The sequence below is a fragment of the Epinephelus moara genome, chromosome 24, assembly GCF_006386435.1.
Source record: "Epinephelus moara isolate mb chromosome 24, YSFRI_EMoa_1.0, whole genome shotgun sequence".
Classification (NCBI taxonomy): domain Eukaryota; kingdom Metazoa; phylum Chordata; class Actinopteri; order Perciformes; family Serranidae; genus Epinephelus; species Epinephelus moara.
The window spans coordinates 26,193,344-26,206,108 of record NC_065529.1 but is presented as its reverse complement, the minus strand read 5'-3'; the positions used below and the strand labels follow the sequence as shown (position 1 = coordinate 26,206,108).

At 41.6% G+C, this 12,765-nt stretch overlaps 1 protein-coding gene across 1 annotated transcript; it reads right to left on the bottom strand.

Annotated features, from left to right (window-relative positions):
• Positions 1-1,344: 1,344 nt before the first annotated feature.
• Positions 1,345-12,166, bottom strand: thumpd3 (THUMP domain containing 3). The gene is made up of 10 exons (XM_050038958.1): positions 12,085-12,166; positions 11,358-11,683; positions 11,093-11,170; positions 10,582-11,010; positions 9,670-9,800; positions 6,418-6,487; positions 6,219-6,334; positions 6,014-6,118; positions 5,662-5,785; positions 1,345-1,922 (listed from the first exon to the last, which is right to left on the bottom strand). Exons 2-10 carry the CDS (start codon positions 11,574-11,576, stop codon positions 1,740-1,742), a joined length of 1,455 nt encoding a protein of 484 aa, XP_049894915.1. The 5' UTR covers positions 11,577-11,683; positions 12,085-12,166; the 3' UTR covers positions 1,345-1,739.
• Positions 12,167-12,765: the final 599 nt, after the last annotated feature.

The following is a 12,765-nucleotide window of genomic DNA, read 5'->3' as shown; positions in this document are numbered from 1 at the left end:
TCCTGGTGGCCTCACTCCATACTTCATGTTAATTTTACCTTTAATTTGTCACCCATCTGTATCTGTTATTCTCAAACTGCAAAAAAAAAATCTAAATAAAAACAGTCAACCCTACAACAGTGTAAAGAAATACTAATAAAAATTGCATCTGTGATTCATTCCTATCAAGACCCAAATTAAATCTACATTAAATTCGCAGCAGAAACTTCTACGCATACATGTTATGGCTTTCTCATGTTTCTTCTTTCTAATAATTATGACATGAACTGCTGAACAATTCTACTGTATTTTCCCCATTGTTTTCCCCTCAGGGCTTTAACCTTGGTAATATTTTATTGGAGGTTTAAGGAAGTGAAATCCTGCATGCAAATGTTCACGAAGCCTGCAAGTTGCAACTGAAACTCACTCTGAGTCACACGCAAACACTTCCTTTTCTCTTATTACCTCCACAGGTCCTGTGCTCCTGCTGTGTGCTCAGGTCAGCACGTAAATATGGAGGAACTGGAAAAAAAAGAGGCACACCTTTTCTTGACGTGCTGACTGGCAGGTAGCTGGAAATTAAAGGTGTACTATGCAGTATTTTTTTTTTTAAACACTATGTTTTAACTGGAAGAAGAGGAAGATAGACTTTATTAATCCCCATGGAGAAATTAAATTTTTCCACTCTGTTGTCATTTGCACACAGGCCTGAAATGCCCACGTGTACATACAGGACCTGTACATGGAATGAATTAAGGTATGTCAGAGTAAGAGGGCTGGGCACATTGGCAGTGCCCAGGAGACCAACTGGCACCTCTCCAGCTGCCAGTCCTCCCTCCATATTTGGTATGGGGACTTAAGCCTGTGACCCTCCGGTGCCGAACCCAAGTCCCTATGGACTTAGCTACAGCCGCCCCTCTCAGTTATCCCTCTCAATCATCCCTCTAGAGGTGTGTGGCAGAGTGTTTATCCACAGAGATCCTGCCCTCTCCCTGAATTTTCTTATTTTCTTCTTATTTTAAAAAGGTAGCAAACTTGTCAGACCGTCTAAGAGGAAGCTACAGAATTTGACAGAAAAAGAACATGGTGAACAAGAGTGAATCTGGGGCTGGCTTTCACTTTCTGTGCCCGTACTGTTTACAAACTGTACCTGACATTTCCTGCATAGCATACCTTTAAAGCAAAAGTAGGGGAAAGCACACACTCACACTGTGTGGCTTTCCCCTACTTTGTTTCCCAGCACATCAATTATAAAATAATAAAAATAAAAGTACAACTTCCCATTCTACTCAGCACTGGTGTGTTTGTTGTAAATGTATCACTGACAAACTTATGTAATGTGAAGAATATTTAGATCAAGTGACATTTTGTTTGATTAATTTTATTTGTTAATCAGAACAATATGGCAATGTGCAGTTGTCCTGTGACGTGGACACAGCAGGTCTGAGGTGTGCAGTGAAACAACCTTCAGCATGTCTCTGAGCAGCAATATGACACATGAACTCAATCAAACAGTATGTGTGAGAACCATTAAACTGCTGCTAAGCATTACAATAGCTTTTCACTTTCCAGTTAGCCATCGAACTTAATATGAAATACAAAAACGATACACTAAAACTGTTTGGCAAGCTTCACCAGAGAACCTGAAACCTGAAAAAAACAAACAAAAAAAACCCATTAAATCAGTAAAGAGAATATAAATAATGTTGATCCTACATGGCCTCAGATATGACTCCAGAACTTAAAATACAGGATGTGACTTAAGAGAGCTCCTTGTCATCCCCCTTTGCGTTAGTCGTTCCCCGTGATTCATAGACGTCCTCCGGAGTTTGGCCAAACAAGGCCGCGGTCCGCTTGAGGAGGTAGACTCCAGCATGTAAACCCCCGACGTTGACCCAAACAATGTGCAGCTTCCTCCACAGCCCTCCCATCCTGGAGACAGCCTGGAGACGACATAAATCTTTTAAGGACAAACTAACAAATGAGACATTTGTTTTGTGTAAAACATGATCTCTGCACAAACACAGCTGGTTAAAGTCTTTTTCCATGACTCAAGAGACTGAGCTGAGTTAAACCTGCATCACTCAAACTGTGGGGAGATTATTTAGAGATGATTTTGGGGTAAATTGAGTGTGCACGCAAGCTTTTAAGCAGAAGGGCCACATTAGATTGTTTAAAGTTGATGGAGAGCTGCATAAACATAAAAAAGCTCAGTGGCATTTACAAATGATCACAATTGATGGACTGAAGAAGAGGAAATCAAAACCAGTAACACTGGAATTTTCCATTTCACACCATTTATTATATAATATTAATCACTTTTTAAATTTGACCAAATCTGGGGAATCCCATTTACCACAACAGTCAGCAGTAAACTGTGCCACTGACTGAAGTGACTCATGACCCGATTTCGATGTCCAAAATTTTCATAGCTTCTTCTCTTAACCTGATTTACCATTTTACTATTTTACTCTCAGAAGTGTATTGTTAATTTTAAACATAAAAAAAACTCACCATCAACTCATTGACCTTATAGATAAGCTTTTTTGCAAAATTGCTCTTGGTTGGCACTATCAGTCTGTCTATGAGTTCGCCACTTCTGTCCAGACTTAAATATCTGGTCCTCAGATGATGGACTTTGGTAACCCTCTGACTTTATCTCTAACACCACTATCTTGTCAAAATTATAATTTTCGCAAGACTTTGGTTTAGAACCATATACTTGCAAAACTGATACAATTTTCAGCTGCCCCACCTGTACTGTGTTAAGTACCAAGTCACAACTGTTAGCACGCTAACATGCTAAATAAAGATGGTGACCATTAGACCTGCTTATCATCAGCATGTTAGCATGCTAACCTTTGTATTTAGCTCAAAGCAACGCTGTGCTGCATTACAGCCTCAGAGGGTCACTAGCATGGCAGTGGACACTTAGTCTCCTTATCCTTAGTCTCTATATACAGACTCCACATTCAGTGAATGAAGAGTCTGTAGGCAAACCCCGGAGATCTTGCCTCCGGAAGAAGAGCGGAAGAGCCCTGGTTTCCGGTTGTAGGCTGTTTGTAGTCCGCGTGATACTGACCAATCACGTTTGAGCCGGCTGCAGTTGTTGCCAGGTTAAACGGTCCGTGCGGTGAACTAACGAGGCGGAACATAATTGGCGTCACTGCAAACTCTGAATCCATCGCAATGGTTCAGCATATTTACTTATATATAAACGGAAGTCGGAAACGGAAATTCGCCTCCTCCGCCCAAATCAAACCGGAATGCCAAAAAATCGGGGGTCTGCCCCCAGAGGCTGTATCGCCGTCAGCCGGAAGTCAGACGCCGAATACAGCCGATGGGTTCTGAGAATGCCTTATCCTAAGAAAGAATGAGATACACTGATTGCTCTACTCTACTGAAAGCCATATAGGTGTGTCTCATTTATGTGTAAAGAACAGATGTTCAGTCTACATCTTATAGGACATGACTGGTTACTAAGCAAAGTCTACAACCACTGAGAGAGGTGTGCATACAGTATGTTGTTGAGGTCTAAATGCACACTTTTTACACTCTTTTTGACAGATTCAGACTGTTGGTTGATGATTTGCAAAACCACAGGTATTTAAGTTTGACAAATACTCATACAGATGTGATAAGAGTGCTGTGATGACTGATCCTTCTAACATATATCTGCATATGAATGCAGAATCTGAAGGCAACAGGACAATGTTTTTGTAACTGAACCGTTCTGGTTTTTGTTTGTAGTCCGAGTAGAATCTAATGACCATGTTTGAGCGGGCTTTGGTTGCAAGCAGGTAAACAGTCCGTGTGGAGAGCAAAATAGGCAGGACCCATAAAATGAAATGCAATCTGGACACCCGGAATCTCGTCTGACGATTTAACTTTTTATTTGCTTCTTTTCTTTTATCTTCATTCATATGCAGATATCTATTTAGAGAGATTAGTGCGAGATGAACTCCAACTCAATTCTTGCACCTCAAGTTGCTAATCTGACTGTAAACAATGACTGCACCTGGAAGAGGAAGGCTTTGCTCAGATTATGAGATTGTTTGATGAGACTCTTTGTAGCTAGCAGTCTGAGGATATGGTGTATCAGGACACTTAAAGTGTTGTTCCAGTCAGTGGTTTAACCATTAATATAAATCAGGGAGCATTGTGCAGCAAGTTAAACTGCAGGTAACCATAGCAACAAAAGTGCTTCATGCCATATGCCATACTATGACGCTGGCATGTGTCAGCCCTCAGTGATGAACGTTCTTTCACTGTCTGGGTTGGCACATTGTGGTTACTGTGAAATTACTCAACACTACACAACATGGTTAGCGTGTGTTGCACTTTGTGGTTTAGGAAGCCTGTCCATTTAAGGAATGAGACTTTTGTCTCCTTCACTCTGTGGCCTCAGCCTGTCATTCATTTCTACTGAATATAGCAAATAATGTTACACATGCTGGCTACCACTATTTCTTCCATTTAAACTGTGGTCATGTCCAGCCCTGTTGGTGAACATTTGTTACCAAAAAAGGATTACTGCTCAGATATACAGACGCATAAAGTGACTGTGGTCAGCCTCACCATACCGGCTGACAAGTTGACCACTGAGGAGCACCAAAAAACAAACAACTTTTAAATGACTTATTTTTAGAATCGCTACCATGGCAACAGGTTGTGTCCTTGTACACACAGTGTACTATTTCGTTTATTCTTGACACGCCTCCATCTCAAGCTCACTGAGATGTAGAAAAAGCACAACCACTGATTATATAAGGGTGGAGATACAAAGAAATCAAACTGTTCATGGGCGGAACACATTATGCATTGTCTTACTGTGCAAGGAACACGCGTCTACTCCACGCAAATGGCAGTGCATTAGAGGGCACGCAGGTTTTAGCCACACCCCAGCCCCCAGCGACGGTTAAGGATAATTACAACACTTTATTGTACTGCTGAGCAGGTCCAGCTACCCGTTGTGACCATAGAGTAATGAATAAATTTTTTGTTCCGCAATACCTATTATTATTACTATTATTAGCTTGGCATAGGAAAAAGGTTGTATCTTTACCTTAATTATCACTGATTAAAGCATCACGTATGGAGCATGTTCCATGACATGAATTGAATCAGTTGCATGTTGAATCTCTCAAATAGTGATCACGTGTGTCCGATATGATGCAGCCTTAATGAAGGGCTCAAAAGAGGCAACACGTGTTCAAACTCGAGAAACTGGATTCTTTTTTTGTTTATGAATTAAAGTCAAGAGGCACAACAAACGCAGCTGGTGACAGTATTAAGTATGTTGCCTCAGTGTTAGTTGATGCACCCAGTTACACCCAATTTGTGTCGTCCACATAGGTTTAAGAACTTATTGTTGTTCATTCAGCCGTTTGTTTACTAGTGTGGGGTACGTGCTGCTTTATAGATTATAAGGCTACTGGGAAAGGCAGTTGTTGCAGCCTTATCAGGTGGTCTGCTGTGTGCATAGGCTGCCAACATCCGGATTAACATTTGGTTCGAGTGAAGAACAGCGAGCACGATTTCGTTATCAGGAAGACGGTGGCAGGCTAGGACTCGCACTGTGATTTATTAGAAAGTTCTCATGTAATGGTATCTTACTTTCCTGGAAAAATTGTGTAACATCTTAGCTGAAAATCCTGTTATGTGCATGAGCACAGCAGTTACCTTGGCAAAGCATTTCTTGTCCTGTGTCAACAGGACAGCCTTCCCTGAGCCTGGTGTGCACACACGGGCCATTTCTCTCAGACAGGAGGGATAAAGGTCCCAGTTCTTCTTCCTAGAGCCCATTCTTCAAGAAAACAATGGAAAGATTTTACTTCATGGTTGGCGTGAAAGTGCTGAAAGATAAATACACTATTACATATTTTCTGTTCAAAATATATTTCAACCAACAGCTAAAACACCAAGGTCACATTAGAGTCAGCTTAGACCTCGGCTGAGGCATTTAAGTATTCAAAACTCACTCAGCATCATTTCTACATATAATCAACCATGTAGTGTACACCACTGTTATTACCTCTTCCCAAAGGGCATGTCAGTGATGATAATGTCAACAGAGCCGGTCCTTATGGGTAAATTGCACAGATCCCACTGCACTGTGTCAATGGGCAATCCAGATGCGCTGTTTGAAAAGATCCAGAAAGGAATGAAGAGCATGACAGTCAGTAACTACACAAAATTGTACATCAAAACTACCTCGTCATGACATAGTCAGCTCTCACCTGCCCTTGTCTGCCCTCCGTTTTTGGATGTGACATATATTATTGACAGTGCGGTTAACTGCCATGTCGTTGTTGTCACCAGCAACGTAGAATGAGCTGTTAAATTCAATGGCCCCCTGGTGAAGAAAAGCAAAACACACTATTTTATACTGCAAACATACTGTTAGAATATTATAGTCTAGGCACAGATATGACTCACCTCCAATGGTATAGCTCCAGTCCCGCACATTGGATCAAATATTATATCTGATAACCGAGGTTTACACAGCCTGTCAACAGATGATACAGTGTGAATACAACACCAAAGCAATATGATGGTTAGTCTCTATATACAGACTCCACATTCAGTGAATGTAAGCAAACCCCGGAGATCTTGCCTCCAGAAGAAGAGCGGAAGAGCCCTGGTTTCCGGTTGTAGGCTGTTTGTAGTCCGCGTGATATTGACCAATCATGTTTGAGCCAGCTGCAGCTGTTGCCAGGTTAAACAGTCCGTGCGGTGAACTAACGAGGCGGAACATAATTGGCGTCACTGCAAACTCTGAATCCATTGCAATGGTTCAGCATAATTACTTATAAACGGAAGTCGGAAAAGGAAATTCGCCTCCTTCACCCAAATCAAACCAGAATGCCAAAAAATCGGGGGTCTGCCCCCAGAGGGTGTATCGCCGTCTGCCGGAAGTCAGACGCCGAATACAGCCGATGGGTTCCGAGAATGAGCTTGACTCAATTGTTTGTAACAATGTCTAATAACTGCACTTAGCACCAGCAGAAACAGTTTGAACTGCCAGAACACTGAACATGACTAGTAAAAACAAAGTGGATAAATGAGTGAACAATACTGCCCTAAGACATTTTACATCACACCCATCCACACCTTTCCTCCCTCAACATCATAATTTGTATCTGATGCACCCTTCACTTCCAAAATAACAACAATCACTTCATTAAGAACCAAATAAAATTGGAACAAGGAGAGTCTTTAAATGTGAAATACTTGAATTGTAGCACTACCTAATAACAGCACTTTGTGTTTTAACTTGGGAGGGACTCATAACACAGTTCTTGCGTACTGTCTAATTGGAATATTACAGTAATGACTCATATGTGTGAACTAATTTCCTCAGTCCAAACCACAAACCACTGCCCTTCCTCTATTGTGACTGAAATTACCGAAGGCTTTGAACTCTGTCAATAATCTCCACCAACTACTGTACCCAATTCAAACTCAGCGCTATTCCTACTTTCTACTGTGGGCTTAAAAGCACCACAGGGCCCTGTTGTGGTCCCACTACTACTGTTCATGCTTCATTTATAAGTCTGATGATGCTGAAACAAGAACATCCAAATATTGTCTGAACCAGAACAAGTAATAAAACTGAACTGAATCCATGAGCAAACTGAGTTACGTGCTCCTCTTTATGGAAAATGTTACTTAGCAGAAGTGTTTTTTTTGTCTATTTTGTTACGTCCAAAAATGACCACAAGGTGTGACTTGCATATTTATCTCAACAGAGAAGAGTTGTTCTTGGCTAGTGTGATGATATTGGATATTCCTGGTATTCAGTCAGGGGAAGTACTTAGTCATGTCGCATTTAGATGGAAGAATTGTTGCACAACCCCATCAACGTGTTTTGAAAATATTCCTTTGCAAATGATCCGTAACAGTGTACTTATCCTTTTACGCTTTTGTCAACTTTTCTTTGTATGTGTTCACAGACAAAGGCGAAGATGAAAATTTAGTGTTTGTTTGTCCCTTATCTTCGGCTCATTGCACCTTTTCCTTCAGTCTGCAATTGTTGCTCAGCACTTGTTTTGTCACCAACTCTTCCTCCTTCCTCCGAAACTTTGGTAGCGGTCCAAGGTGATCACACCTGTTATCGACAGTGTCATCATGAAAGTGGAAATTTGTTTTTATGGCTTAAACTTTGTCATATCAACATGACCTTCACTTTGTGAACCAAAAATCATCAAATTTGGAAATAAAGACGTATTTCACTGCTGGAAAGATGGTCTTTTGGTATAACTAGGCTGACTATTCAGTAGAAAGACATAAATACTTTTGAAATTGGTGCTATATGACCAGAGAGAACAGAGAAAAGGGACTGTAGCATTCGCTTTTGCTCAAGAGATATAAAGCCTGCAACTACGAGAATGCATGGCGCCACACCGGACCAATAAATACTGGTGGGTAACGAAATGCACGCATGTCCATTCTGACACGGGAAACAATATGACAGCCAGCTGGTGATCTCAAATTACAGCGAGCTAGAATATGTTTCTGAAAACATCTGAGGCGTGAAATAGGGGACGCAGTAACAGACTCTTAGTTTGTATTTGATTAGCGCTGCCTAGGAAGTGAGGAAGTACAATCTGTAGTTTAATCAACAGCCTCGGTGCCAGCGAAAATCGATTTGAAAATCAGATTTGAGCTGGGAGATGAGCGGGGATCTGGGCGCTGATAAGATGGAGGGAAGTTTACCAGAGTTCATTTACACATACTACCCACATTGTAATGACACAAAGCTGGCTGAACATCAGCAAAGTAAGTATCCCTTTAAATAATATAGATATTAACTAAATACTACACCGATCAGCCAAAACATTAAAACCACTAAAAGGTGACGTGAACAACACTGATCATCTTGCTACAATGCAATGTTCTATTGGGAAACCTTTGGGTTTGGGTGGGACATTCATTTGGTTGCCACCAGACATGCTCCACCCACCTAAACACCAGTACAGACAAGGTACCTCCCCTTATGGCAGCCGGACTCCCCAGTAGCATTGGCCCCCCAGCGGGACAATGCACCATGCCACACCACAAAAACTGCTCAAGAGTGGCCCGAGGAACGTGACAGAGACCTCAAGGCATTGACTTGACCTCCAAATTCCCCAAATTCCAGTCTGATCCAACATCTGTGGGATGTCCTGTTACCCCACCTCGCAACCCTTGGGACTCAAAAAATCTGAAGCCAATGTGTTGGTGCCAGACACCAAAGAACACTCTCCAGAGGTCCTGCGTTCATATCTTGACTGGTCAGAGCCAAGCCCAGTCCAAGTAGGACCCACCATGGATCAGGGGTACCTCTGGGGTACCAGCACATCCCTTAAAGGTTCGATCAGATTGGGATCTGAGGTATTTGAAGGCCAGGTTGACACCTTGAGCTCTTTCTCATTCCTGGGGTCATTCCTGAGCAGTGTTTATGGTGTGGCAGGGTGCATTGTCCTGCTGGGGGGGGGGGGGCACTGCCATTGACAAGCACCATTGCCAAGCGCTATTGCCATCAGGGGGTTTACTTGACTTTACGAACAAGATGATCAATGTTATTCACTTCACCCACCGGTGGTTTAAATGTTTTGGCTGATCAATGTGGACTTTTAAACAAATTCAGGATCTCAACAACATCCACATAAAATCTCTGACAGAGCTTCAACAGTGTTGTAGAATTACCTGAGCATGCCGTAGCACAAGGTGGACCGCAGAGTCGTAGGTCCAAAGTGACTGATGTTTCTCCTGTGAAGACTCTCTTCTGTGAGCGCAATGCCGATCACCACCTCTACATTGTGTATGTTTACCAACACCTACAGTAGAGAAGCATACAGTTCATAATTAAAAAATACCAAAACAATTATTCATGTAACCACGAATACAGTTTTATATTCTGTGAAACTGAAAGAACGTCAGAAAATTAATCACCAACTATTTTAGTTTGGATTTATTCTGAATTCAATATATGTCAATAAAATATCTTGTGGTTTTGGACTGTTGCTTTGACAAACCAAGCAGCTGAAAACATCATCTTCGGCTCTGAAAACTTGATATGGTCATTTTTTTTAAATATTTTTTGACGATGATTAATAATTGATAAATTGAGAAACTAATCTGCTGATTAATATTGAAAAAAATAGTTTCAGGCCTGATATTCCAGTCTATTATCTCTAATACACAAGCAAACACAAAGCATCCATCCTACATAGGGCAATTTAGTAATTATTATTATTCATCTAAATATGCATATAAATATCAGCTGACCCAGAATCAGCACTAAAACTAAATTACTGTGGAAGTCAAATTACAAACATCTTGTAACAGCCACAGATTGTCATCAGTGTGTGAACACCATTTTAACTCAATTTAAAAAACAGACATCTATGCCATTTGATACAATGCAGCATTTGTCAACTTGTCACATAACGTGAGCAGGTTATCTTAATGGAAAATATCACTCAAGGGAGTTGTTAGTTTTTCTTTTGTTACTCCTTAAACTAAACATTAGGTTATGCCTTCTAAATATCTGAACAGGCAGAGTTTGTTTTGGCCAGAGTGATGGTATTCACTTTGCGCCAGTCCAAGCACGCCTACCTCGATGTCAAACTTTGTCATGTCTGCTTTCCACTGGAAGAATTCCTGCACGGCTCCACCAAAGTCTCTGGCTACCTCATTAGAGGAAAAGCTGTGTTTGTCACCGGCCCTGTTGCACGTCACGCGAAACTTGATGAGCTTGGCCTCAGGTGCTGTCTCCTCTGAGTCCTGTGTGCTGGCCTCTGCGTCAGGCGTGCTCTCTGCCTGCATCTGGCTCTCAGCATCAGACGCCTCCTGAGATGGCTCTTGCTGCTCGCTGTCAGCCACAGTTGCATCAGTGGCCTCACTATTCGGTTTGACTTTGGTGCTATTTCCTCCTCTCCGGAAGCCTTTCTTCTTTTTTAGGGTGCCATTTAGTTTCCAAACCTCTAAAGCATTAGTCCAGGGGAGTTTGGAGGCAAGCTGCTGCAACTCCATCAAAGTCTCCTCCTGCAAAAGAAACACAGTTTATTACCCTGATGATAATGTGCTCGACATCAGATACAACAGAACGAAGCTGGCTGCAAGTTACCTTTGATTCTTTGAACTGGTAATTATCGAATTCCTCAACCACGACAAACAGGTTGTCCACAGACCTCAGAAGATGGACCTTGAGTGCGGAATTCAATGAACAACACTGTGATTTCTATGCTGTTTTTACACCTGGCCAAATTAAACAGAGGTTTTGACTCTTTAACCATTCAACATTAAAGCAAAGTTCCCTAAGGGTATAATACAATTTGACAGTGAGACACACCTTGGAAGAACAAGGCATGCATTGGCTCCAGGTTCCCTACCTGAAAAAGCTTGTCAGTAGTTATTGGAAAGTATATACGGCCACGATCTTTGCTGATTTGTGCATCAACCCCAATTTTCTCCTTGACCTCCTCTGCAGCAGTGTGCTCAAACCCTGTGGGCACGGTTGCTCCAATGGTGACAGTGATGACGTCCCCAGTGGTGGCATCATCCTCAGTGGCAGGGCCTGGCTCTGCAGCCACATCTTCCTGGGAGGACATGCTGAATAAGTGGGCTGCACCTCACTAGACACAGAGGTGTAACTAGAGGATGTATATGTATATATGTATCACAGCTGGTGCCAAACTCAGAGGCTCATGTGTGACACCTGGAGAGAGACAGAGACATTCAAACTGTCAGCACAGCATATTCTGCCATACACAGGTAAGATAATTAGCAAGGGAGCAACGTGTTATAGAGACCTCTATCATGCTATCATGTCGTCATAAATTAGCAATAAATTATATTCGTTTAAACACGGTGATTAAACCTGTAACGTTAACGTTATTGTCGTAAACGCAACGTTGCCGTTTAACTTAGCTAGCTAACGTTAGCTTAAAGGAGCTAAAAAGTTGTTGCAAATACAGAACAAGCTAACGTTAGCCTCAGACACCGCCGCCACATCATGCTACGTGTTTGTATAATGGACACACCGGTTGAACTGTACCAGTTAATGACAATAGTAGAAGAGTAATTTATAATAAACTTGCTGACTACAGCCAGACCAACCTGTCAAACACGAGGCGACATGTTTTCATCATGGATGTTTGAACTCACCATGAGCAGCAGCAACAACACGGAGACTTCCGGTGGAAGTCCTCCAGAATAAAAGACTCACCTCCACTTATTTAATCTGAGAATTTCAACAAACTAAATGTCTAAATCAGGGGTGTCAAACTAATTTTAGTTCATGAGCCACATACGGTCCGACGATGACAAACAGCCTGTGATTTCCTCAGAGGAATAAATGCAATTTGAACAACATGTCTCAGTTTTGCATTTTTCTGTACATTTCCACTCCTGTGTAGTAATCCTGACATCACAACACCAAACTAAAGTGGAAGCTATTGAGGAAGCATGTTGAGTCTTTCCCTGCCTCACAAACCATTTACAAATCAAAAGTTTTGGCAGTAGCAATAGGGTTCCACCAATATTTATTAAAAAAAAAAAGTAAATCTGATACAGATTCTTTTGTACTGATACTGCTGACTGACAATATTTTGCACAATGTTCAGTATCTTTAGAATATGACCACAGGAAGTATGCATTGCTTTTTCAGAGAACTGATATTCTGGTCAATGTGGAAAAACCTCTGAGGCGGCATTTTACATTAAGGAAGCTATTCAGTGTTTATCTCTTAGCCTTCACAAGTGCATCACTTTTAATTGTACAAAGTTATCCAGTGGGCCT

Bases quoted from the DNA above. Each gene is read 5' to 3' on its own strand.
- thumpd3 (XM_050038958.1), bottom strand. From the start codon at position 11,576: ATGTCCTCCCAGGAAGATGTGGCTGCAGAGCCAGGCCCTGCCACTGAG. The intron at 11,011-11,092 runs GTAACTTGCAGC...TTTCTTTTGCAG, and splicing joins ACCAGTTCAAAGAATCAAAG to GAGGAGACTTTGATGGAGTT. The intron at 1,923-5,661 runs GTAACTGCTGTG...TGTCGTCTCCAG, and splicing joins ACAAGAAATGCTTTGCCAAG to GCTGTCTCCAGGATGGGAGG.